General features: G+C 35.6%; 2 protein-coding genes and 1 long non-coding RNA gene across 9 annotated transcripts in view; 1 reads left to right on the top strand and 2 right to left on the bottom strand.

The window, feature by feature from the left end:
- PDCL2 (phosducin like 2) overlaps positions 1-15,191 on the bottom strand; it is a 35,708-nt gene extending 20,517 nt beyond the window's left edge. The window contains exons 1-3 of the mRNA XM_019469605.2: positions 15,018-15,191; positions 3,263-3,383; positions 2,611-2,701 (exon numbers count right to left, since the gene is read on the bottom strand). Coding sequence (XP_019325150.2) covers positions 2,611-2,701; positions 3,263-3,383; positions 15,018-15,023 — 218 coding nt within the window. The 5' untranslated portion in view covers positions 15,024-15,191. The remainder of the gene's footprint in view (positions 1-2,610; positions 2,702-3,262; positions 3,384-15,017) is intronic.
- Positions 239-27,604, top strand: LOC109278933 (uncharacterized). Its single transcript, XR_002085930.2, has 3 exons — positions 239-479; positions 10,893-10,944; positions 26,883-27,604. It is a non-coding gene; the product is annotated as an uncharacterized LOC109278933 (long non-coding RNA).
- NMU (neuromedin U) overlaps positions 17,171-27,926 on the bottom strand; it is a 115,765-nt gene continuing 105,009 nt past the window's right edge. For 3 of the 7 annotated variants that reach the window (XM_053901568.1, XM_053901570.1, XM_053901569.1), the window contains 5 exons: positions 26,847-26,921; positions 26,057-26,108; positions 22,743-22,796; positions 21,377-21,416; positions 17,171-17,309 (listed from right to left, as the gene is read on the bottom strand). In XM_053901568.1, the coding sequence (XP_053757543.1) occupies positions 17,207-17,309; positions 21,377-21,416; positions 22,743-22,796; positions 26,057-26,108; positions 26,847-26,921 (324 nt within the window). In that variant the 3' untranslated portion in view covers positions 17,171-17,206. The remainder of the gene's footprint in view (positions 17,310-21,376; positions 21,417-22,742; positions 22,797-26,056; positions 26,109-26,846; positions 26,922-27,926) is intronic. The other 4 variants (XM_053901571.1, XM_053901573.1, XM_053901572.1 and 1 more) reach the window with 4 other exon arrangements.

Below are 27,926 nucleotides of genomic sequence, written 5' to 3'. Positions count from 1 at the left end.
TCTTTGTATGCCTTGTAATTTGAAAACAACACTGGATTCTTATAAATGTGGTAACTCTAAGAAATCAGATCCCTACCTTCCATGATTTATTTTTTTATTACTATATGGTGTCTCTGTGCCAGAGATCAGTCTGAGGTGAAAGAATTAAGGTTGTCTCAGGTCTTTCTGAGCTTTTGTCTTTCCCAAGGCTTTCTAAATTCCCTCATTTACACAGTTGTTTTGAATGTCCAAATACCAACCAACCAACCAGATGTGGCTACTTTATATCCTCTGGAAGCCACCTGAGCCAGTGAAAATTGACACCATAGCAACCACTCTTTGTGCCTGTATCTCCACATTCAGAAGCAGTAATTCATAATCAGAACACAGAACCTTGATATTGAGGACAAAGTCTTTACTGTCCACTCTGGCTTTAGTAAGCTTTTTCAGTAACACAGGCTGCTGTCCAAACAGTTGCCTACCATGGGGCTGGGGGTAAGGTATGGATAGCTATTACCACACTAAGGACTGAAATCAGCCAATACTAACTACAGTTTACCAGCGAAACTTTATCTTGGAAGCTACAAGTGTTCAAATAGACTCCAGAGTTCCCAAGCTGTCACTTGAGACTGTTTCTTCTAGTACAATAATTATCTAGGTGGACAAATGGATCCCTAGAGCTTTCTATTCTGCCATCTTTCCTGATGTGAACCTAGTCTGTTGTTTTTTGAAAATGTCTCAAATTTGGGCTTCTCTGATATATTTTTATAATTAGACTGAGGATATGAAATTATTGACAAGGATACTGCATAGGTAATGTGTCCTCCACAGTGCATGATATCAGGAGTTACTTGATGCCAATATATTATTGTTAATGTTAACCTTGGTCATTTCCTAAGATGGAGTCTGCCAAAAGTCTACACTGTAAACTTACTATTTCCTCTTTTATAATTACTAAATATTTGGGGGGAGATACTTTGAGATTATGAAAATATCCTGTTTCTATTTAAATTTCCCGACTCATTTCAGCATCTATCAGCAAATCTTGCCCATGGGGGATTAATTATTATTGTGGTGTTCTGATGGTGATTTTTCTATTTTCCTCAGTGTTACTTTCTCTGAATTTGTTCATTTCAGTTATTTATATCACAAGGGAGTCCTGGATATTTATTTTATAATCCAGTATTATGATTATTTATTTTGTTGCTCAAGTTGTTCCAACTATGACCATTTAAAAATCTTTCGTTTTGCTCCTATACCTTTAAAAAACTTTTTTTCTACAGCATTTCTTTACTTTCTGGCACCACATGATGCTCCTGACTCATATTGTACTTTCTCAACTCACACTGTGGAATGAAGCAGTCCTCCAAGGAACAGTGGTTCCTATTATTAGAGAGTAGCATTTGTAAAACAAGAGCTAAGAGCTAGGTGTACTCATTGCTACCAGACTATTGCTACTTCTAATCCAATTCACTTTTCTTGGGGCTTTTTTCATGTTAAACCAGCATTCTTGGGACCAATCCCACTTGATCAGGATGTATTGTTCTTTTTTTTAAATTGTTGGACCTAATTTGCTAAACTGTGTTTAAAAATTTTGTGCCTATATTTTATATACGTATGTATTCTATATATCCTATATATAAGAGATATTTTTCTGTGCCATTCTGTTTTTGAAATTTCTTTATCTGGCTTGAGTTTCAGGATAAGTTGGGAAATATACATACCTGTTCTAATTTCAGAAAGAATTTATTTATGAGTAGTAATTAATTATTTATTAAATGATATACATCATCCTAGAAGGAAAACTGTGGCTCTTATTGGCCTTTCACTGATATTTCCACTTTACTTATATGTAACTTGATGAAGTTCCACTGTGTATTACTGGATAGCTTTTTACTTAAGCAAAGGAAAAAATATTCAGGAAAAAAACTATTGCACTTATATAAAGTGAGGTGGGTTTAAAATGTTCTTGAAGGGTACGGGTTGGCTTAGTTAGTAGAGCATGTGACTCTTGATCTCAAGATCATGGGTTCAAGCCTCATGCTGGGCATTAAGCTTAATTTTAAAAAATTAAAATGTTCTTAAAAATTAGTTTTGTTCTTGGGGCACCTGGAAGTGTCCAACTCTTGATTTCGGCTTAGGCCATGATCGCACAGTTTGTGAGATCAAGCCCTGCATCAGGCTCTGTGCTGACAGTGTGGAGCCCAATTGGGATTCTCTTTCTCCCTCTCTCTCTGCCTTTTCTCTGCTCACCTGCTCTCTCTCTCTCAAAATAAATAAAAATTTTTAAAAATTACTTTTGTTCTTTTTAAAAATCTATTCTGTAGAAAAAATAGAGCCTTTTAAATTTCATTCTTATAATACTTCTCCATTCAAAAACTCATAAGTTGGGGCACCTGGGTGGCTCAGTCCATTAAGCATCCAATTTCAGCTCAGGTCATGATCTTGTGGTCTGTGAGTTCAAGCCCCATATCAGGCTCTGTGCTAACAACTTGAAGCCTGGAGCCAGCTTGATTCTGCGTCTCCCTCTCTTTCTGCCCCTCCCCTGCTCATGCTCTGTTCCTCTCTCTCTCTCTCTCAAAAAAATAAATATTAAAAAAACTCTTAAGTTGCCCAAATAAATCACTATACCTATATATTTCAATAGCTCTCAGATCTTCTTCATCAAATTCATCTTCAGCTTCCTTCAACTGTGCAAGAGTCATCTTTTCATAAGGTTTAACTAAAACAAAATAAATTTTAGATAACTGAATTATTTAGAACTCATTTTTTACTTTATAATCATATGGTTAGAAAAAACAATATAGAAATAAATAGAAATAAAGAATATCTTTAATGTTGCAGGTTCTCCAATATATAAAGCTATTTTATAGCTGACTGCTTTGGTTTTATTTACTGTGATTCCTGCTCTGAATTCACAGAACTACCAGACTACATTTAAAGTAGATGTGAACATCAGTTAGACACCATAAATTTAGACTTCCCAAGTACTTGAAAGTCTTAACACATAATGCATACTATATATATGATCAAAATAGAAGGTAATCACAAGGTAGAGGAAGATGGCAGAGAAAAAAGCTCACTAGGTTATAAACCAGGATGTTTCAGCTCTGTTACTAACTAGCTTGTGACTTTTGACATATGAATTAAAAATTTTAGGTGTCAGCACCCTAATTTCAAAAGTATGGGTGGGATTTCTAATGTCTTCTCTCCCTCTTAGTTTATGAAATACACTTTCTCTATCATTATCTCCTCATCCAGCCCACTAAATGCACAACTATACCCATTGCTTCTTTTTGTAAACGTAAAACCATTTCTTCAATTTCATCTTTTGGCTCTTCTTTTGGAGGAAGAATGCCAAAATCTCTTAAAATTTCATTCCATTCTGTATCTTCATTTGGATCCTATAAAAAAATAGAAAATCTATTAACACAGTTGTGCATTTTAATATGTACATGTAAAATTGATATATAACATTTTCAACTATGCAATTGTTCATGAACTCTACAGATAACGGAATAATTAGTTTCAAAGTATAGAACAAAGTGGCCTACTTTTTCCTCACTTCCCAGCACAAGTGGTACTACATACTTTGATAGATAAGATACATCCTCTACCCTCAAAGTTACCCTGAGATGTTTAATAAAAAATCAATTTGGAACACATATATCAAATATTAATGAAGTAAACTCATAAATCATGGAAAATTCTCTCATGACTATATTAGGCAAAACCAATTAACATCATGCAAAAATACTGTTTTGTTTTTCTACATAGGCATTTAATACCTCCAGGTGAACACGCTTCTCTTTTCAACCAATTAGCTTCAAGGGACTCGTACTCCCAGGTTAAATGTTAGAAGAGGCTAGGAATTTTTCCATAGTTTAATTTCTGTCTAATAATAATTTCTTTCAGGGCGCCTGGGTGGCTCAGACGGTTGCATGTCCAACTTCGGCTCAGGTCATGATCTCATGGTCTGCAAGTTCAATCCCCACGTCGGGCTCTGTGCTGACAGCTTGGAGCCTCGAGCCTGCTTTGGATTCTGTGTCTTCCTCGCTCTCTGCCCCTGCCCCACTCACACTCTGTCTCTCTTGCTCTCAAAAATAAATAATAAAAAAAAATAGTTTCTTTCTATGAAAGCTAACCTTGTTTTCCTTGTTACTTAGCCTTCGATATTTTATTTGCTCCTTTTCCAGAGGTTGTAATATATTAACTCTTTTATTTCTAGTTTGCTGTCCATTTCCCCTGATATTTCCAGAGGAAGGGAGAATTTAATTATACATATGAGAAAATACTGTGACAAATTATTTGATGACCTTAAATGATCTCCACATTCTGGTATTCACATCTCTGCACAACTCCCTCTCCTTGACTATGGGTGGGAACTGTGGCATGCTTCTAACCAACAGAACATGGCAAAGATGAAAGAATGTAATTTCTATTATTATTCTCCATAATATTATAACTTCCATCTTGCCAGCACTCTTCACACTGGTTAGCTATGATAAAGCAAGCTGCTATATTGGGAAGTGCCTTATGGAGAGAACTATGCAACAAGGGAAATGTAACCAACAATCAGCTAGACATTGAGGTTCTTAGTCAAATAGCCCCAAAGAACTGAATTCTGCCAAATACCATGTAAATGAACTTAAAAATGGATTCCTCCTCTGTTGTACCTTTAAATGAGATCCCAGCGGGGTATGTGGGTGATTCAGTCAGTTAAGCATCCAACTTCAGCTCAGGTCATGATCTCATGGTTCACAAGTTAGAGTCGGATGGCTCTGTGCTGACAGCTCAAAGCCTGGAGCCTGCTTCAGATTCTGTGTCTCCCTCTTTCTCTCTCTGCCCTTCCCCCACTCACATTCTGTCTCTCTCTGTCTCTCTCTCTCAAAAACAAATAAACATTAATAAATAAATAAATAAATAAATAAATAAGACCCCAGCTTTGGCTGACACTTTCATTGCAACCTTGTGGGAGACTCTGGAGAAGAGGGCCCAGCTAAGCAAAGCCTAGATCAAGACCCATAAAAACTCTGATACAGTAAATGTGTTGTTTTAAGCCACCAAGTTTGTTATAGTTTGTTATGCAATAATAAATGACAGACAAGTATCATCTTATTTCTCCTTTCATCCTATTCTTTGGCCAAAGTTTTGTTTGTCTGTCCCCACTTTGTCTATTACTGGTCACTCTATCCCTGAGATCTTCAATCCCTATTCTTTATATGTCTCCTAATAATAAAATACCAGCATCAGTAGGAATTCTGCACTTGGTAATGGTAGACTAGATCATTTGAATCAAACCTTTTGCTGAGAACATCTAGTAAAATTGAACGAAATTGATGAAAATCAATCTGAAAGCACTGGAGAATCAATAAGGCAGTGAAGAAAATTATCAGGAGAAGATCTTAGATGAGAAGGAGAGCTAGAGAGGAGCTCCATGTTTGAGGCCATTCCCCGTGGATCAACTACCAATTATGGAAGAGGCCAAGAAGCTGAGAAATCTAAAAAAGGCTCACAGACTTCGGCACTGTGACCAGAGACAGAAATCAGTAAGAAAATGATAACTAGGAGATCATCATATATTTGGAATTAAGAAAACACTTTCTAAATAATCCATGGGTCAGAGAAAAAAACACAATGGGAATTTAAAAGCATTAGGAATTGAATGATAAAAAGTAAAGCCAAACAACAAAAAAATATGTGGGCTGCAACTAAAGCAGTTCATAAAATAAATTTTATATCCTTAATTTGATATTTTATAAAATGAAAAGTTTAAAAATTAAGATATAAACATCCAACCAAAGAAGTTGGAAAAAGAAAATCAAAATAAATCAAAGATAAAAAGAGTGAAAGTAGAAATTGATGAGTTGAAAACTTAATATATAATAGGATTAACAAGGCCAAAAATTGGTTCTTAGAGAATATTAATGAAATTGATAAACACTTACCAAAACTGACCAAAAAAAAAAAAAAAAAAAAAAAGCAAGAAGGCACAAATAACCAATACTAGAAATGAAAAAGGGAAACTCTTGAAACTCTTGACAGATAATACAAACATTTTAAATGAGGGTCCTACCAATTATATTTTGCTCTTTTTTTATACCCTAAGGTAAAGCTTAGATTATTGACTATGAACCTTTCTTTTCTAATACAGCCACTTACAGCTATGTATTTCCCCATTAACAATTTTCTTAGCTGCACCCTACAAATTTTGGTTTGCTGTACCATTATTATCATTCAATTAAAAATATTCCCAATCTCTTTTATAATTTTTTACTGACATCTTAGTTATTTGGAAGGATGTTGTTTAATTTTCCAGTAATTTCAACTATTCTAGGTATCTTATTAATACTTTCTAATTTAATTCTCTTTGGTTAGAAAACATACTTCGTTAAGATTTTGATTTTTTGACACGCATTGACTTGTTTTATGACCCAGTATATGATGTATCTTAGTGAATGCTTGAAAAAAGCATGCATTCTGCCACTGATAGGTATATTTCTCTATAAATCAATGGATGATTGACAGGTTTGTTCAAATCTTCTATTTTGTTAGCAATTTTTATATCTAGTTTTTCTATAAATTACTAAGAGGAGGGGTTTTAAAATCTCACATTATGATTGTGGATTTGTCTATTTATCCCTTGAATTATGTTAGTTTTTGCTTTATGTGTTCTGCTTTATGTATTCAAACTGTGTCTCTTTTAAGATGACACAAATAAATGGAAAGATGTTCCATGCTCATGAGTTAGAAAACCAAATATTGTTAAAAGGTCTACACTACCCAAAGCAATCAACAGATTTAATGCAATCTCTATCAAAATACCAACATTTTTCACAGAACTAGAACAAACAATCCTAAAATTTGTATGGCACAACAAAAGACCCTATTCAGGGTCAGGGTCAGCCAAAGCAATCTTGAAAAAGAAAAACAAAACTGGAAGTATCACAACTCCAGACCTCAAGTTTCATTACACAGCTGTAGTAATCAAAACAGTATGGCACTGGCATAAAATTAGACACATAGGTCAATGGAACAGAATAGAAAGTCCAGGAATAAACCCACAATTATATGGTCAATCAATCATTGACAAAGGAGGCAAAAATATGCAATGAGAGAAAGATAGTCTCTTCAACAAATGGTGCTGGGAAAACTAGACAGCAACATGCAAAAGAGTGAAACTAGGCCATTTTCTTACACCATACATAAAAATAAACTCGAAATGAATAAAGTACCTAAATGTGAGACCTGAAACCATAAAAATCCTAGACAGGACAGACAGTAATTTCTCTGACACTGGCCATAGCAATATTTTTCTAGGTAGGTCCCCTGAGGCATGGGAAACAAATGCAAAAAATAAACTGTTGGGACTACATCAAAATAAAAGGCTTCTGTACACCAAAGGAAATGCCAACAAAACTAAACAACAAGCTACTGAATGGGAAAAGATATTTGCAAATGACATATCCAAAAAAGTGTTAGTATCCAAAATTACAAATAACTTATATAGCTCAACACCAAAAAAATGCAATTAAAAAATGAACAGAAGACATAAACAGACATTTCTCTACAGAAGATGTACAGATGGCCAACAGACACATGAAAAGATGCTCAACATCACTCATCATCAGGGAAATGCAAATCAAAACCACAATGAGATATAATCTCACACTTGTCAGACTGGCTATTATCAAAAAGATAAGAAATTGCAAGTGTTGGCAAGGATGGGGAAAAAAGGGAAGGCTTGCACTTTGTTGGTGGTTATGTAAATTGGTGCCCCCACTGTGGAAGACAGTATGGAGGTTCCTCAAGAACTATCCTATGACCTAGTAATCACACTATTGTGTATTAAGAATATGAAAATACTAATTTGAAGGGATATATGCACTCCAATGTTTCTTGCAACGTTATTTATAATAGCCAAACTATGGAAGCGCCCCAAGTGTCTGTCAATAGTTGAATGGATAAAGAAGTGGGATACACAAACACGTACACACACACAAAGGAATATTACTCATCCATAAAAAGAATGAAATCTTGCCATTTGCAACAACACGGATGGCTCTATAGAGTATAATGCTAAAATGAAATAAGTCCATTAGAGAAAGAAAAATACCATATGCTTTCATTTTTATGTCAAATTTAAGAAAGAAAGAAACAAACAAACAAAAAAAGACCAATCAAAAAACCTACTCTTAACTATAGAGAACAATCAGATGATTACCAGGGGGAAGTGGGGTGGGGACGGGTGAAATAGGTGAAGGGGATTAAGAGTACACATCTTGATGAGCACTGAGTAATATATGGAACTGTTGAATCACTATATTGTACCCATGAAACTAATATAACACTATATGTTAACTATGCAGGAATTTAAATCTTAAAAAATAATAATAAAATAAAATAATAAAGTGTCTCAGCAGTATACAGTTGTGTGTTGCTTTTCCATTCTGACAATCTCTGCTTTTTGAAGTATTTAGTCCATTAATATTTAATATAATTGTTAATATTAGATTTAGAGCTACTATTTTCCTGTTTTAGTCTCATTTACTTTTTTGTTCCTCTATTTCTTTCTTGCCTTCTTTTGGTTAATTAAGTAGTTTTTAGAATATCATTGTTTGCCACTGGCTTTTTAGGTATACACCTTTGCATTATGATTTTAATAATTGCTCTAGAAATTATATTGGGTATCTTTAACTTATTACAGTCTACCTAGATTTAATATTGTACTACTTCACATAAAATATGGGAAATTGGGGGTGCCTGGGTGGCTCAGTTGGTTACGCATCCAACTTCAGCTCAGGTCATGATCTCATGGTTCATGAGTTAGAGCCTGATGGCTCTGTGCTGACAGCTCAGAGGCTGAAGCCTACTTCAGTTCTGTGTCTCCCTCTCTCTTTCTCTGCCCCTCCCCTGCTCATGCTGTCTCTCCCTCTTTCAAAAATAAATAAACATTAAAAAGAAAAAATATGGGAACCTTGCCTAGTTACATTTACCACTATCCCATCCTTTGCTTTACTGCTGTTAAATATATTAACATCTACATATATTTGAAAACCCTTAATACAAGGTTATAATTTCTGCCTTAAAGAATTATAATGTTAAGGGAATTAAGAGAAAAAATATAGTTATTAGTACTTATCCACATATTTACCATATATGGTGCTCTTCACTCCTTTCTTTAGATCCAGTTTTCCCTCTGGTGTCATTTCCCTTCAGCCCGAATAAACACCCTTAAGCATTTCTTATAGTTAAGGTCTGCTGGCAACTAATTCTCCCAGTTTTCATATTTCTGAAAATAACTATTTTCCCCCAGTTTTTTGGATGGATAGGTTAGCTGGATATAGAATTTTGGTTTGACAGTTTTCCCCTCCAGCATTTAAAGCATTTTAAACATTCATCTCTTGCTCTGGGGAAAAGAAACTGCCATGTTGTGAGGACACTCAAGCAGCCTGTGTTAGTCTGTGTGGGCTTCCATAACAGAATATAAGACTGGGTGGCTTAAATAGAAATTTATTTTCTCACAGTTCTGGAAGATGCAAGTCCCAGATCAAGGTACCAGGCAGGGTTGATTTCTAGTGAGAAACCTGGCTTTCAAGTGGCCACCTTCTTGCTCTGTTCTCACATGCACTTTTCTCTGTGCACAGAGAAATTTGGAGGGAGGGAGAGAAAGAGAGAGAGAGAAAGAGAGAGAGACTGAGAGAGAGAATGCTCTGGTGTCCCTTACTCATAAGGATACCAGTCCTTTCAGATTGTCAGAAGGACACCAGTCCCTACCCTTATGACTTCATTTAACCTTAATTATCTCCTTAAGAATCCTACTTCCAAATATAGTCACATTTGGGGTTAGGGTCTCAACATATGAATTTTGGAGAGACACAATTCATTCCATCAAAAAGCCGTATTGAAAAGTCCAAGTGGGGGCGCCTGGGTGACTCAGTCGGTTAAGCGTCCAACTTCGGCTCAGGTCATGATCTTGCGGTCCATGAGTTCGAGCCCCGCGTTGGGCTCTGTGCTGACAGTTCAGAGCCTGGAGCCTGTTTCAGATTCTGTGTCTCCCTCTTTCTCTGACCCTCCCCCGTTCATGCTCTGCCTCTCTCTGTCTCAAAAATAAATAAATGTTAAAAAAAAAAAAAAAGTCCAAGTGGTGGGAAACCAAGGCCTCCTGCCAACAGTCATGTGAGTGAGTCATGTTGGAAGCAGATACTGCAGCCCTAGCTGATATCTGAATTGTACTCTCATTTACTCTTTGAGCCAGAGCCACCTGACTAAGCCACTCACAAATTTCTGACCCCCAGAAACTATGAGATAATAAATATTTATTGTTTTAAGCTGCTAAATTCAGGGCTATTTAGCTACATCGTAAAAGAAAACTAATATACCTATCCATTCAAGGGCTTTTATATTTTTTTCTTAGCTTCTAGAAATCTTTATTAAAAATTAATCAAAAATGTAAAAAAATACCCCTGTTCTAGGGGTGCTTGGGTGGCTCAGTTGGTTGAGCTTCTGACTCTCGATTGAAGCTCAGGTCATGGGATCAAGCTCCATGTCATGCTCTACGCTGAGCATGGAGCCTGCTTAAGATTCTCTCTCTCCCACTATCCGTTTCCTCCATTTGTACACGCTCTCTCTATATATAGAACACAGTTTTTTTAAATTCCTGTTCTGATGTTCACCACAGCAGTATTCATAATAGCAAAATTTAGAAACAATTTTAGTTTAGTATTCAGCAAAGAAATTAAGAGGTCCATTCAGCTTTTTACTTCAGCTTTACTCCATTTCTAGAAGTTCCTTTCTATTCCCTTATCTGTCATTTTTTTTTTTTTTGGTATTTTCATCTAAGTATTTATTTATTCATTTATTTAAAAATTTAATGCCAGTATAGTTAACATACAGTGTTATATTAATTTCAGGTGTACAATACAGTGATTCAACAGTTCTACATATTACTCAGTCCTCATTGTGGTAAGTATCCTCCTAATCCCCATCATCTACTTCACCCATTCACCCCCTACCACCTTCCCTTTGGTAACCACCAGTTCGTTCTCTATAGTTAAAAGTTTGGTTTTTGGTTCATCTCTTTTTTTCTTAGTTCATTTGTTTCTCTAAGTTCCACATATTAGTGAAATCATATGATATTTGCCTTTCTCTGTCTTATTTCACCTAGCATTATACTCTCTTGATTCATCCATGTTGTTGCAAATGGCAATATTTCATTTTTTATGGCTGAATAATATTCCAGTGTGTGTGTGTGTGTGTGTGTGTGTGTGTGTGTGTGTGTGTATACCACATCTTCTTTATTCATTCATTTCTTAATGGACACTTAGGCTGTTTGTTCATTCTTGATAGTTTCCTATATAAACTCATCTTTGTAATCTCATTTTCCATTTCTTTGAACACTTCAATAACAGGGATTTTGTATTTGGCAATTGCAAACTATGCAGTCCTTAAAAATCTAAATCTGTTGGTTTTTTTGCCTTTGTTTAACATTCATAGTAGTCTTCTTATGTGATTATTTTGAGATCATATTTCTTTAAAAAAAATTTTTTTAACATTTATTTATTTTTGAGACAGAGAGAGACAGAGCATGAACGGGGGAGGGTCAGAGAGAGGGAGACACAGAATCCGAAACAGGCTCCAGGCTCCGAGCTTTCAGCACAGAGCCCGACGCGGGGCTCGAACCCACGGACCGTGAGATCATGACCTGAGCCGAAGTCGGCCGTTTAACCGACTGAGCCACCCAGGCGCCCCAAGATCATATTTCTTTTAAAATGTGGGTGCTTTTGGGTTCAAACTGAAAATTTCCTTCAAAAAGGGTTTGCTTCTGTTGTCAACCAGGAGTACTATTTCTTAGTCACTAAACCTCTTAAGCCTCTTTAGAGGCTTATAGAGAAAGTTTCACCCTGAACTTACATCGTACCAAAGGTCAGTGTGTTGCTTTAGTCTTCAGGCCTTGGAGAACCCTTCCTTGCTACCTGGATGTCTTCAAATTCTTTCCATGTCTTCAACTCTTTGCTGCTTCAGCCCTGAATCCTGCTTCTGTTGATCTGATCCTGGCAATCCCTTATCCTGGGCCCTGGGTCCTTTGATCCTTTTTCAGTTAATTTTTGTTAATAATGTGAGCTAGAAGCCCAACTTCATTCTTTTGCATGTGGATGTCCAGTTTGCCTTTCACTTGAATGGTTTTGGCACTGTTGTTGTAAATCGTTTGACCAAAATGTGAGGGTTTCTTTCTGGGCTCTCTATTCTATTCCATTGGTTCATATGTCTGTCTGTCTGTCTGTCAATACCACATGGTTTTGATTACTGCTGCTTTACATACACATATACTGCTACTATATTTTGAAAACAGATATTGGGTCCTCCAATTTTGCTCATCCGTTAAAAGACTGTTTGGGCTATTTTGGGTCTCCTACGATTTCATATGAATTTTAAGATGTGTTTTTCTGTTTTTACAAAAAATGTCATTGGAATTTTGGTAGGAATTACACTGAATCTGGAGATTGTTTTGGGAAATATTGACATATTAACAATTTAAGTCTTCCGATCCAAGAATATGGAATGTTTTTTACTTATGTGTTCTTTAATTTAAGCAATGTTTTGTAGTTTTCAGTGTACAAGTCTTTTGCCTCCTTGGTCACATGTATTCCTAAGTATTTTACTCTTTTCGATGCAAATATCCAGGCCATTGCTTTCTTAATTTTCTTTTGGATTATTCATTATAGTGTATAGAAATGTCTTAATCAAATTTTAAGCTCACTATGTCCTGCAGATAATTTCAATCTAGTCTTTTACTTTTTTAAACTAATAATCATAATTGTTTTGGAACCCGTTTCTGATCATTCTGATAACAAAAGTCTCTATAGGTCTGTTTTTGTTGGTTCATGTTCATGGTACCCTGTTTCCTTGTGTGCTTGGTTACTTTTGACTGATTTCGGTTTGCTGTCCTTGAGAACTTACCTGAGGGAATTGTTTGAGGTCTAAGATAAAGATATATTCCTCTACAGAGGAGTTTTTATTTCTTCTAGTCATGTATAGACACTAAGGTATTTTTACGTGTGTATGTATATACGTATATGACTAATATATATCAAATTCATAATTTGAGGTTTGCTGGACCACCCAGACAATATAACTTAGGTTGTAATCCATGTGATTTCTGTATTGGGCCACAACTTCTTGGGAACAGTATTATTCCTTTTCTTTTTCTGCCCTGTTTCACTAAGCATCAAGACAACTTTCCCTGAATTCTCCTGAACATGAGTTTATCTCTTGTTCATACTATTAGTCTTCCATACTTTAGTGGACAATACCCCTTTGGTTCCTTCTCTGTGGATTACACCTGGGACCAAAACACAAACTGCTAATGCCTTCAGGGTAAAAGAGGTTTTGGAGTTCTGGAAATCCATTTACCTGGTTTTCCAGTTTCCCTTCAACTTTGGTCTCATAGTTTCTTAGCATCATATCCTACTATCATAGTTTCTTACTCCTTGATGCTTTTAAGGAAATATGTTTTACGTGTTAGCCAGTATTTTTACTTGTATGCAGAGGGAGAGTTGGTCCAAATAATCTAGCTCACTATTACCAAAAATTCCAGCAATACCTTATTAAAAAAACTCCCTCTGCACTTGACATCCCCTACCATCTTCTCTTTTCTCCTTCATAGTTAAACTTCTTGAAACAATTGTCTATATAAACTATAACCACTCCCACTTCCCACTTACTCTTCAACCCACTCCAAAGTTAGCTTTTGCTTCTAATACCACCAAAAGTGCTCTAGATAATGTCACCTACAAGCACCATCTTGTTCATTTCAATGAATATTCATTGTATTCGATCTCTTAAGCAGAATTGGAGAGACTGTCTCATTCCTTTCTTGTTAAAATGGTCTTTCTGGATATTCATGATACCACATTCTTATGGTTTTATGTATACCTTTCTGCTCTTCCTTAACTGATCTAGGAGTTCATCACAATGGGATTTAACAGTAAATGCTCTTTAATTTATTCTTGTCTTCAGTTTTAGAAATTATCTATGAAATTTCTTCTAGTAGAAATAGGTACCACAATCTCTGTGTTAAAACTACTGTGACATTTATCATACCACAAATGGTTACATCTGTCTCCCTCTTATTCCCCCATACTAAGCTCTTTTAGAGTAAGTCCAGAACTAAACATAAACACTGAATAACTGGATGTCGAGTAAATTGATGAATAAATGAACAAAGGTTAACGTGCTGTTAACTTCACTCAATTATATTTTGGCTTATTTCTTGAAGAGCAGGTATAAATCCAGACAGATTCACAACGTTTTTACAGATTGGATAAAATGTATTTGCTAGGAATCTATTATTAACACAAAAGGACTATTCATTAAAAATTATGTGTAATTTATGTTCAAAATATTCTAATAACTTACACAGTATATGCAAATAAAAATAAAATATGTAAAACAAGAGAAATTACAGTGGTTTTAATTTGGGGGAGCAGATGGGAAGAAGATGTTTCTGAAAGTCAGAAAGTGAGAATTTTACTCTGATAAAAGAAACAAAGGCACAGGCTTCGGTTTAATAAGGAAGCGTTAGAGGAGCAGCCTTCTAAGGACTAAATGGAAGCCTAACAGAGCTTTTTGCAATCCAGTAGGAGAAACTCCAGGGACAGCTGGTCTTTCTTGAGACAGATGCAACTCCTGGGTTTCCGTTCTGATCTTTTTTTAAGGTAGCGGAGCCGAATACTTAAACTGAATTACACTTGGGCTCCAGTTGCTGGTCTATTTCTCAAGTGAGAAATAGTGCAGCAGTTAAGATTTCCAGGATGCAGGCGTAAAATTCAATCCCAAAAACTCTAAAAACTTCTTCCAGAGACAAACAGAAGTCTTGAGCGTTGAGAAATGGTATTCTCCTGGGGGTCAAATCTTGACAGAGACGCACACAAAACGTAGCCCTTACCCGAACAAACGTTAGAACCCACCCGCTGTGGGCCTCCCCACCCCGTTGGTGCTCACTCTAGGTTTAGCCGGGGACCCCTGTGCGTGCCCACCTGCATGGTGTTCCCCTTCGCTCGTCACGTGGCGGCGGTGTCTTCCTGACACCCTAAGTCTCCCTCAGGTTGGAGGCGAGCCCGCCGAAGGCCTAGTGGTTTCCACCGCCCGGAAGAGGGGGCAGGAGGGGGAGGGGAGAACAAGGGCCTCCTTCCCTGGTGCACCCAGCGCGGCTCTGTTGCCGGGCAACGTGGAGGCGTGGCCTAGGGGCTGGCTGTGAGAATGCACCAGGTCCTGCCTGGGGCCTGTGTACTGAGTGGTGCCTTACCTGTTAGTACTGGTGCTCATATTCCTCCCATCCCTCCTTCCACCACCACCAAATCGGCAATCGTTGTCTCAGAGCCTCTGGCACCCTTCAACTCCTGAGTCCTGTCTTCATGAAGAAAGAACCAAATCCTGGGGAGAGAACCCTTCAGAGGAGCCCATAGACTATATTTGGATGGATTTTAGGGGACCACTAGCTCACAGACCCCAAATGTGCATCATTTCGTTGTATGCGTAGGTTTGTGTTGGGGGTCTTGGGCGTTTAGGACCAGAGCTTTCATCAGATTCTCAAATGGTTCTCCACCCCTATCTAAAAACCCACTGCCTTAGAAGACAGGAGTTCTGGCTTTACGTAGAAAGCCTACACAGGTGGATTCCTTGGTGGTTAGGTTAAGGAAAGGATGTTTACTGGTAGCTGCCAGGAACGTGAGGAAAATATTTGATATTATCACCAAATAAGGTTATATACATGGTCACAGAGATATACTGGTAGGATTTGGAAAAGAAGAAAAAAATGTTTTTAGTGACACAATTTTAAACTCGGGTTCACTATTAGACCGTTCCACCTGTAGTGCCCAGTTAATATTTAATGAAAATCTTATACTCCTGGTAGCCTACATGTTGTGTTTGTATATAAAATATTAATTTGTTAAATATAAAATATTGTAGAACATCCCACAATTTTTGTAACCATGTTTTGGTATTTTTTCTTCTTCTTCCTTTTTCTTTATATCCTGGGAACCCTAAAATGTAAATAACCTAAGTCTCTCTGTATTTCTGAGAGGCCTGAGGAACTGCTGCTTAAATTAATATTCAACTGGTTTTATTTTGACCATCCAAAACCCTAGCTAGTTGAGTTACTAATCCTCCCTATTCTAGAGTCACCCTCCTCTAACCAGCCAGCCTGCTTTGTGGTGGAGGAGGTTATCCAAGAGGGAAGTGAGAAGGGAAAAACCCAGGGGAACCTGAATGGAAATAATCTCAACATCCATCTGAGGTTAATTCTGTGTCCAATAAGCACTAATTTGATGTAAAATGTTTTCCAAGTGTGTTCATGATCCTCTACTGGTGACACTGTTTTCTTTCTGGTAATGGATGACACTGGTTGCCTTTCAGATGTTGCAGAGTGAAATGGCTTATTTTGAGATAAGTTGAACACTACTTGTTGGTAGAAAAAGCTAACCCCCTGATATGTTTGTAGTAATCAGATATTTATTGTACAGCAGATAAATCAGAACTTACTTATTGGACTATTTGATGGATCATGGCCAACTTCAACTAGTGTAGTTTTAGTTGGTATTCACATTCTAAGAGAGTAAGTTACTGGACACTATGGTATTATAAGAGTTGGTTACTTTGTCACTGATGAAATCCAAATAGGATAAACTAAAACAGCTCATTAAAAGTCAGCTCTCTTCTGAGTGCCTTTAATAAAAATAACAAAAAAGCATGTGTATCAGTACAGTTGACTCTGAATAACACAGGGGTTAGGAGGGTCCTCCCATGCATCAAAATCCTAGCACAACTTTTGACCCTCCCCAAACTTAACTACTAATAGCCTACTGTTGACCAGATGCCTTACCAATAACATAATCGATTAACACATATTTTGTATGTTATATGTAATATATGCTGTATTCTTACAATAAAGTGAACTACAGAAAAGAAAGTGTTATTAACAAAATAATAAGAGAAAATACATTTACATTACTGTACTGTATTTTTTGAAAAAGTCCTTGTATAAGTGGACCTTGCAATTCAAACCCATGTTGTTCAAGGGTCAACTGTACTGTCAAAAGCTGCAGGGATCTAAGGAACATCATTATGTACAGCTTTATTATCTAAGAAAAAAATATTTTAAGGTTTTTAAAATTTTTGACAAATTAAACATTTTATAATCTCAACCAACTTTTATTGAATATGTTTACAACACAGGGATTGTCAAATACAGTAAGTTTAGCAAGGATTGTTTTTGAGAAGAAAACAAAATGTCAACATTTTGCTGCTTCTGTGGAAAATTGTTGGTCCTGTATAAAAACAAAAATTAAGTTTAGAGTCAAGTATAAATGAGTCTGTGAAGGAGGGTAGGCAATGTTAGCATACAGACATTTCTATAAATATTTCTTCATGTATGATAAAATTGACATCAGGGCCATTTCTCAGCTATTCTTCAGTCTGTATAGTTTTAGTTATTAATCTCTCTCTGATAGAACACTCGTTCTATGTGTATTTCCCAAAACTTTATACAGTATTTAACTATATAAAAGTGGTTTCCTAAAGCTCATTGATGCCAGTAAGATCTAAGAATAAAATATTTTAAAATTTGCACAGTTATTCCTCATTTATTTATTTCCTTTTGTATGTGCAATTAAATCAAATTCCATTTTATGTCTAACCATTTTTTAAAATGTCTAACCATTTTCTAAGTAAATAGAAGTCATCAAGACAGAGAAAGATCTCATATAATCAGATGAAAAAAAAACAAAAAATGATTATTGAGCTGTTTATGACACAATATAACGAAATCTTAAGTTAGTCTGTGTAAACCCTAATCTTGAAAACAATCCAAATAAAGCAATTTTTGTCAAATTCAGAGAGAATTTTTAACTAAATTAACCAAATCATAGATTAATCTCCATTTCACATTTGTGAAGACTCTACCACTTGGTTTGGTGTTACAATCACAGACATTTTTTTCAATTAGTATTAAACTATTTTTTGTCCACATTTTATAAATATCTCTATCTTTGTAATATTATAAAGCATAGCTTCTTTTCCATTGACCCTTTGGTCTTAGCTCCTTAAAAAAATAAAAAATTAAGAATATATTTGCTCAGGGGCACCTGGGTGGCTCAGTCGGTTAAGCATCTGACTTCAGCTCAGGTCATGATCTTATAGTTCTGAGTTCGAGCCCCATGTCAGGCTCTGTGCTGACAGCTCAGAGCCTGGAGCCTGCTTCGGATTCTGTGTCTTCCTTTCTCTCTCTGCCCCTCCCCTGCTCACACAAATACTCTCTCTCTCTCTCTCTCTCTCTTTCTCTCTCTCTCTCAAAAATAAACCTTAAAAAATTTTTTTAAAAGAATATATTTGTTCATATTTCTGATGTGAATATAACAGGCCTTTGCTAAAATAGGAATTAATGCCAAATATAGTCCAAAAATTTAAGTTCCTAATTTTGCCCCATGAGCACATTAAAATTTTCTTCACTTTTTCAATATTTGTCTCTTTTATTTCTTTCTTGTCTACTGAATTGGCTAATGCATAAGAACTACATTAAATAAGAGGTAACAGAGCATCCCTGTTTTGTTCCTGACATTTCAACAGAAATTCTTCAAAGTGTTTTACTATTAAGACTGCTACTGACTTTGAGACCATTATATAAATAACGTTAATAAAGATTCATCTCTTTCTAGAAGATGTTCTTTTAAAACATCAGAAATTGGGAACGCCTGAATGGCTCAGTTGGTTGAGCGTCTGACTCTTGATTTTGGCTCAGGTTATGATCCCAGGGTTGTGGGATTGGGCTCCATGCTAAGCGTGAAGCCTGCTTAAGATTCTGTCTCTCTCTCTCTCTCTCTCTCTGTCCTCTCCCAGCTTGTGCACGAGCTCTCTCTCTCCATCTCTCTAAAGTTAAAAAAAAAATGGACAAAAATAAAATAAAACATCAGAAATTGATGTGGAATTTTGAGATGATTAAATAATTTTTCTTCTAATGGTGAACATATTGTAAAAGAATTCCTGATGTTGAACCATCCTGAGTTGTTGGAACAAACTTCACTTTTTTGGAGTTATATAATTTTTAAAATATACGGCTGAATGCAATTTACTAGTATTTCTTTAACATTTTTGCATTGATATTTATAAATAGAATTGACCTATAGTTTCTTTTTATATACTACTTTTATAAGGTTTTGGTATTAGTATTTGCTGGCTTCATAAAAAATATTTTGAGATTTTCTTCCATCGCTGAGCTGTAAAAGTTCAAAATCCATTGGTCTAGTACTTTTGAGCAGGGAGTTTCTAGATAACGTTTTCAATTTTTTCCAATGGCCATTAGTCTGTTCAGATTTTTTTTCTTTCTTCTGAAGACAATTTTGGTAGTATCTACCTTACCAGACGATCCTCCATTTTATTCCGGTTTTCAAATGGGTAGGCACAAGATTTACAAAATACTCTCTTATGGTTTCCATTTCCTCTATATCTGTTTTAATGTCCTTACTTTCATTTGTATTTTTGCATGTTTATGGTTTCTCCTTTTTTTTCTTGATTAGGGTGGGCCAGTTAGGCTAGTTTATTTTATTTTATTTTTTGCAAATAATCAGATTTTGCTTTACCAATTATTCTGTTTTACTATTTTATAATTTATTAATTTCATTTTTCATTTTATAATTTTCTTCCTTTTGTTCTCCTGAGGTTCACCTTGTTGTTGTTTTTTAACTTTTTAAAGTAAATCCTTAATTCACTCATTCTTTCTTGCTTGACAGTATTTAAAGCCTTGTATTTTCTACTGAATATGGCTTTGGCAGAGCCCCATAAGTTTTAACATGCAGTATTTTTATTATCTCTTTATTTTCTAGATATTGTAAATTTTTTGGTATTATCTTCATTAGTTAGAAATAGTACATTTTGATTTTTGTTTTCATGAGAAAGTATTAAGAAATTTAATATTCTTAAGCTAACTATGTATTTAAGGGTTGAGATGGTGATATGAAAAATATATTTGCAAAAACATGCTAAGCACAAAATCTGCATTTAAGATTATATAAAGTTAATAGAATATACTTTTATTTGCATGGTGTAAATTTATCAACCTGCATTGGGTTTAATTTCAAAATTCACAGCCTAATAAGATACTAGGATTAACAAATTTATTAAATATGTAGGGCTATCCATGTTGGAGATGTCTACTATCTCCAACATTGATGTGGAAAACTGAGTCCCAAAGTAGAAGTCATGCTCTCATGTCTTCCCACGTTTTCTTAGTTCTCTAGAAATGGTAAATTACAGCTTTTATAAAGAATCTTTGAATACAGGTCACTTGGAAGACAGAAATGCATTCAGTCTGTAAGTTCTGACCCATTATGGTGGACACTGATCATCACAATAAGAGACAACCTCTGACATATTACTTGCCCAATAAATGATGATAAGGTCAATGTCTCTGAAACAGTGAGGACTATTGTGGTATAGTCTTCATATGAAAATGTTGGGGTTCAGGGGGGAATGATCAGGAAAAAAATTCTTGAGGCATCTTTTGTGCAAAAAATGGGGTTTCATTCAAACACCGACAGGACCCGTGAGCAGAAAAGGCTGCATTGCAGATGTGAGGAGTGGCTGATTATATACTTTCAAATTGGGAGGGGGCTAGGGGTAGTGTAAGTCTCTAAGGAATTCGGAAGCAAGATTTCCAGGACCTTGAGGGGCTAGCTGTTGTTAGGAAAAGGTCATTTATTACTGTCTAGTAAAACCTTAATCATGAGACCCTTCAGATGTATATCAGGGGGCCATATGCTTGGAGTATGGTCGCTAACATATATGTCTGGAGGGGGTAGAGATGAAGAAAATTTCTAAAGGAATTTTTTTATGTTAAAGGAGACTTACAGGATCCTAGAAGTGAGGTTAATGTTAAGCTAAGATTCTCTTTTGCCTTTAGCAAAGTATTGACATTGAGGCAGTTGAGTTCCTAGAAGAAGGTCACTCTGCCTGTCTCAAGGACTTGTCAGTGGACTGTTAAGTTGTAAGGAAATTTAACTTTTTCTTTTGCCTTTGTTCCCCACATCAGTCTGAGGAACACATGGCAGCACATCTGTCCCTCAAATACGGACATTTTCCATCATATAAAGCCCCCACGGCCCCTATAATGGTATGTGCATTATTAATATTAATATTATTAATGTTTATGTGCACACACAATCAAGTAATAGAAATATACTGAGCAAAGCTTAATTTGTGAATATCTGAAAATGACAGAAATTTTCAAACTGGGTTGAATTGTGAAGCACATACCATTTTTTTTTTATTTTATCTTTTTTTTTTTTCAATATATGAAATTTATTGTCAGATTGGTTTCCATACAACACCCAGAAGCACATACCATTTTAAATGTAACCTTCTGACCTTCTTCCATTGCGTGGCTAGAAAATAATAAATTAGAAATAAATCAGTAAACTAAGGAATGAAGTTAATTTTCATACAAAGCAACCTAATGATTTCGACGGGTATTATTATTTCTTCTTTTATCTAGTTTGCTCATCTTTCCATCCGTTCTCCACTTCATTGTTAGAGTTAGTTTCCAAAATGCAAATCTTACCATATAGCTCTTCTTAACTTAATAATAAAGTTGAAATTCCTTAGTTAATTATTTCACTAGTTAATTCATGTTGATTCTTCAAATTCAGCTCTTAAAACCTTCTCTGTACCTCCTCCACTCTCTGACCTGGGTTAAGTGCATTTCTTTTAGAAACCACAGCCCTGTGGGCACCTGTGGGCTCAGTAGGTTAAGCATCCAACTCTTGATGTTGGCTCAGGTCATGATCTCAAGGCATGGTTAATGAGTTTGAACCCTGAGCCGGTCTCTACACTGACAGCACAGAGCCTTCTTGGGATTGTCTCTCCCTTTCTCTGTCTCTGGCTCTGTCTCTCTCTCTCTCAAAACAAATTAATTGATTAAAAAAGAAAAGAAAAGAAAAGAAAAGAAAAGAAAAGAAAAGAAAAGAAAAGGATATGAAGGAAAAGAAAAAGAACCCACAGCCCCTGAACTGAAGGTGCATTTAACATAGTAATTTGTATTTGTTTATTTATCAGTTTCCTGTATTAAGCTGTAAACTCTTAGAGTATAAGAATGGAATCCTATCTATCTGCATACTTCTAACCTTTGGAACATTGCCCAGCACCCAGTAGAAATTCAAAAAATAGTTGCTAAATAAATGAATAAAAAAAATCTCTGGTAATGTAGTAAGGATACAAACATTTTTTTGGCAAGTGTAACTACTTAGAAAGAAACTCACATTTCACAGACAATTTGGACATACAAAACACTAAATGCAATTACAAAGTTTTTCTACTTACAACCTCTAGTATAGTTGATTGTTTTACTTTTAAAAACATGAAAACAGTCATAATTCTTCCAGTATCTCCTGAATCAAATATTTAGTAAATATTTCTTTGGAACTTAAGGAATAATGCATCTTTAAGATACTCATTTTCTGCACACGAAATTTTAGAACTAAACTGTTTAATGGGTGAAATTTGGGGTATTTACAAACATGTAGAGTGGATTAAAGAAAAGATCAGAGGTACCATAACATTAAAACAATACGGTGGTGGAAGAAGTTAACCTCAGACTATAATACCTGATGTCAGATATCTATAAACAAACTTCAACTTAGTGTAAATAAATGCACAGGGTATTTTTCAATTTTAATATTGAATTTTTTTTTTTAAATACAGTATTTGCATACCCTGAATAAAAACTGTCTCCGAACTTGGCTTGCAATAGGACCTTGGAATTCTTCCTGGAAGAGAAAATGAGGGCATTACAAATCAACTAACAGTAAAAATAAGTGAAAATTCTTCTTGAGAGTATAGTGAAGCTCAAAGGTATTTTCAGCTATCATAATTAAACAAAGAGGGAATCAAGGGCTTGAGTACATAATTCATACCAATAAGTAATCTTTGTATGTATACCTGAAGAATTTTCAACTAGCAAAATCGCCAGGATGTTATATTTTAAAATAATTTCCTAGGGGTGGCTGGCTCAATTGATAGAACGTGCCACTCTTGATCTCAGGGTCATGAGTTTGAGCCCCATGTTGGGAATAGAGTTTACTTTAAAATTTTTTTTTAAATAACTAATAAAATAATTTCCTTATCAACATAACCGCTTCTAGGAAGTTCATCAGTTGTATGTATATTCATCGGTAAGTAGAATGAGAAATGACAGTTCATAGATAATTAACTATATCTAATTTTGTTTGAATGAAATATTTCCTTTAAAATACATACTGTATGTGCTAACACTTGAACAGGGAAAATATAAAATGGAATTGTGTCAGAGCTAAAATACACTATATTTCTATAAGGAATTGAAATTAAAATTGAGGGACAACTTTGGTAAACTATATTTATTCAATGAGACGAGTAGAGATTTTCCCAATATAACATATTCACAGATATTATAATGAAAAAAATACCAAATGGAAACAAACAAATTATTCAAAATGGGTATATTTTGAAGTACTTCTTTTCTTAAAACACTTCATTTTTAGGGGCAGCCGACTTCAGCTCCGGTCATGATCTCCTGTTTCACAAGTTCGAGCTCCGCATCCGGCTCTGTGCTGACAGCTCAGAGCCTGGAGCCTGCTTCAGATTCTATGTCTCCCTCTCTCTCTGTCCCTCCCCCGCTCAAGCTCTGTCTCTCTCTCTGTCTCAAAAATAAATAAACATTAAAAAAATTTTTTTAATTGCATTGTAAACAATGGCAAAAATATTTAATATTTTATGGTTTTCATAAAATTGGTTATTATAGCTTCCTATTTTCAACAATTTATTATAAAAGTGTCAGGATGGCAATCACTATGAAATCTGTCATCAAGACCTTTTAAAATTATTCTGTAATATAAGTATAATCATATATTTAAATTCTAAGAAACAGCCCTGACATCTATTAATATTCTGAAATCCCTTATTGATTTGGGGTACCTGGATGGCTCAGTCAGAAGAGAATGTGACCCTTGATCTTGGGGTCATGAGTTCGAGCCCTATGCTGGGTGTAGAGATTATTCAAATAAATCAATAAACTTAAAAGAAAATAAAAATAAATTCTGCAATACTTGCTTTACAACAAATAGATCTTAAATTCTCAATATTTTGTATCTAATTCTCATCCTGATTATAAACTCTCCAAATTACTTAATATTTAAAATATACTTATAGAGGGGCACCTGGGTGGCTCAGTCGGTTAAGCCACCGACTTTAGCTCAGGTCATGAACTTGTAGTTCGTGAGTTTGAGCCCCCATCAGGCTCTGTGCTACAGCTCAAAGCTTGGAGCCTGCTTCCCAATTCTGTGTCTCCCTCTCTCTGCCCCTTCCCCTCTTGTGCGTTCTCTCTCTCTCTCTCTCTCTCAGAAATACTAAATGAAGAAACTTTATTTTTTAAATGTTCACATAGAAACTATATATTTATATGTTTATATAAGAAAAGTTATATATATTAAAAATATATATATTTATATATTCTATATAAGACATATTATATTTCATACAAGATTCTATACAGATATATATATCTATATATATATTTATATATTCTACATATTAGAAATATATATATATATTATATAAGAAAAAAAAAGGCAGGGAAAAATGTAACGTAAATAGTGGCAAAATTTAAAATCTTCAAGCCCAAACACACAGGTCTTTTTAGTCTTATTATTTAGAGATAGAACTGCATATAAAAGAATTTGGGAAGTAGGAATAAAAAAGATGTAGGTTTGGAAGTGAGGATGTCTAGCAAAGAACATTTAAGAAAAGTGTTTGAATACACTAAGATCTGAAAACTCCTTTTCTTTAAGAACACAAAACATTTCACTACCAAAAATCTGTTTTAAAATTAGGTGATATAGGCCCAGAAAGCTGACACCCTACTGTAATTTTTTTTTCTATTCATGTCTTACACTCTTTTCTTTCATCGGTTCCTGTGAAACTTGGCTTGTTGCAAAATACTTTCAGGAGTGATTTGTCCAACAGGATATTCTGCTAAGTTAAGAGGTCACTTATGCAGCTAGTTTTCTGGAAACAGAGTCTCACTCAACGTGGAACATCCAGACAAAGTACCTAATTGGCCACAGTACTGAGTGTTTAGCTTTGGTAAACAATGACACTGAAGCGATATAGTAAACTAATCATTTGCTGGTGTATTTTAAGAAACTGGATCTTTAAATTGGAATCTTACACTATTCATAAGTCAAGCAAAGTCTTCAGAAAGTAAAAGTTAATTCAAAAAAGTGTGTATTATTTCTAGAAAGTTTGTTGACAACATTTTTTTTTTCATACTGGAAATCCCAAAATTTTAAGAGGCTGGAGTTCCTCTGACATTTCTTATTCAAATTGGCAACAGCATTGTCTTCCTTGATGGAAGCTTAGTTTAAGAATGTGAAGATTTAGGAGGGAAGTAGTGACCATAAAAATAAATTTTGAGGAATTTCTTTGCCTAAACCATATGCATTTTTAAAAGTATTTGAAGACTTTTGGTAGGATTTTAAGAATAAAATTAACATGATACTTAAATTAAGGGAAAACCTAACAATAAAATAATAGAAGTATCTGGGGTGCCTGGCTGGCCCTGTCAAAAGAGCATTTTGATTGTTGATTGTGGGGTTGCAAGTTTGAGCCCCATGTTGGGTGTGGACGTTACTTAAAAATAAGGTCTTTTATTTTTCTAATAATTTTTTTAATGTTTATTTATTTTTGAGAGACACACACAGAGAGAGAGAGAGGGAGGGACAAAGAGAGAGGGAGACAGGATCCAAAGCAGGCTCAGCGCTGACAGTAAGAGCCAGACGCGGGTCTCAAATTCACAAACCACAAGATCATGGCCTAAGCTGAAGTCAGACATTTAACCGACTGAGCCACCCAGGCGCCCCTAAAATAAAATCTTAAGAAAAAAAACCAGAAGTATCCAAGATTAGACAATAAAAAGAACAGCATAATGAAAAAAAATATTTGCCTAGACCAGGAGTCAGAAAGTTCTGCTGTAATCTCTAAACTCACTTACTAGCATCGTCTTGGGAAAGATCTTTATTCTGAGTTGTTTCCCCTTTAGTAAACTGGGGACAAGAGTTGTGTATTAACAGAGTTGCGAAAAGAATAAACTGAGGTAATATAAGACTTAAAACTGTAATGCATCACAACAAAGTAAGGCATCACTTAAAATAATACCTAGAAACTTTTCTCATCGAGAGATTTAGAATTCCTTTTCAATGACAATAAAAATGCCACAATTTCTAGTTAAAAATGTGTTAAAAGTCAGTTGTATTCATCTTAAACATAGATACTGGATTTGGGCCATATTTTTAATTTGAAAAACCAAAGTGCCTGCATTTAATTTCTGATATATTTACTTCACGAGCCTTACTCTTCCTAACATTTTAAGACTTGGATAGAAAGCTTACTGTCCTAGCCAGTTGCCAACCGCACACGGAGGGCAATGAATTGTCCTTCATCTTTTCTCCTATTTCCTACCTAGCGACTAGGCACGCTGCTGTGTCCTCCCTTCAACCAAGAATAGGTCTCCTCCCTGGGAGGGTCACAGCCCCGGAAGGGAATCTAACCCCAGTTTTCCTCATTGGCCCCCAGCTTGAACCCAAAGGGACATAACATGGGGAGGGGGAACAGTTCTCTTCTTCCTGAGTGAAAACGGTTCTGCCAACAGACGCTCTTCCACAGGCCAACTGGGTGTTTATGTTGGGCTTAGCCTGAAAAGGAGGACCTTACAAACCACCACGACTGGGAATTACTGGTCCCACAAAGAGCGGCAAGGCAAGCATGCGGTCTGTGTTACGTACGTCCAGTCTGAATCTCTTCGTTCTTCTCTCATGCAGGTGAGGAACAAGCTGCAGTAACGGATGCACGACAGACGACTGAGAGACACGAACACACACACATGATGAGCACAAAAGCTTCTCAGCATTGAGCATAAAGACGGTTTCCTACTTGTTTGGTTTTGGTTTTGCTTTTACCCACTGTACTTGCTCCAGACCAAAAAAGAACGAGAAAGGTGTTAGGTAATACAGCCCTTGGAGAGCACTTCAAAGAACCTGGAGAGTAAGCTAAGACACTGAATGAAATATGGTAGCTCTATGCTACGTTGAAGAACACTGTTCTTAGGGCGTCAGCTCCATCACCAGCTGCCAGCAAGGAGACCATCCTGAGAACCTGCAATTCTCAGAGTCTGCCTGCTTCCAGACTTCATGCAAAAATGATTTGGACGGAGGAAACCTACTCTGTGAGAATCAGTTTTCCACTATGAAAATGTACATCTGGAAGATTCTCCTGTACACACATCTGGTCATCTCCTTTACAAAATATATATTTTGTTTAAAAGTGAACATACGGAACAAGACAACAGGGGACACAAAAGGTGACAAATGTGTCATCGAGAGTGAGAAACGTGACTAAGATACATTTTCTCAAAATGTAAAGATGCCAAGTGGAAGAAAATGAAAGTACATCCGAGACATGTAGTTACCTGTAACAGTTTCATTTTAAGGGCATGGCTTGAATTGAACCTTCTCACAAATATTAAATTCATTTTTCAAATGGATTACTTTAAACCCTATATAATGGTTATTTGTTAATCAATTCAATCTGTATTTGGCCTAAAGCCAGTATAACCTAACTTTCAACTCCTCATACATAAGAATATTCCATATGATATTTAAAACTGAGTTTATATTACAGTTATCTTTCCACAGCTCCTCATTCCCTAAATTGGTCCATGATAGTGAGTCACAATCACAGAAGGAATACTATAGTCAAACAATTATTATTAAGCACTCTAGATTAAAACACCAGAATAGCATTTTTAAAATCCATTCATATAAAAAGAAAAGCTACTACTAAAACTGCACAATTTAGAAGTAAAC

This window comes from Panthera pardus, unplaced genomic scaffold (genome assembly GCF_024362965.1).
Source record: "Panthera pardus isolate Hobbes unplaced genomic scaffold, ASM2436296v1 HiC_scaffold_13, whole genome shotgun sequence".
Classification (NCBI taxonomy): domain Eukaryota; kingdom Metazoa; phylum Chordata; class Mammalia; order Carnivora; family Felidae; genus Panthera; species Panthera pardus.
This window is presented reverse-complemented; position numbering and strand designations above follow the sequence as displayed.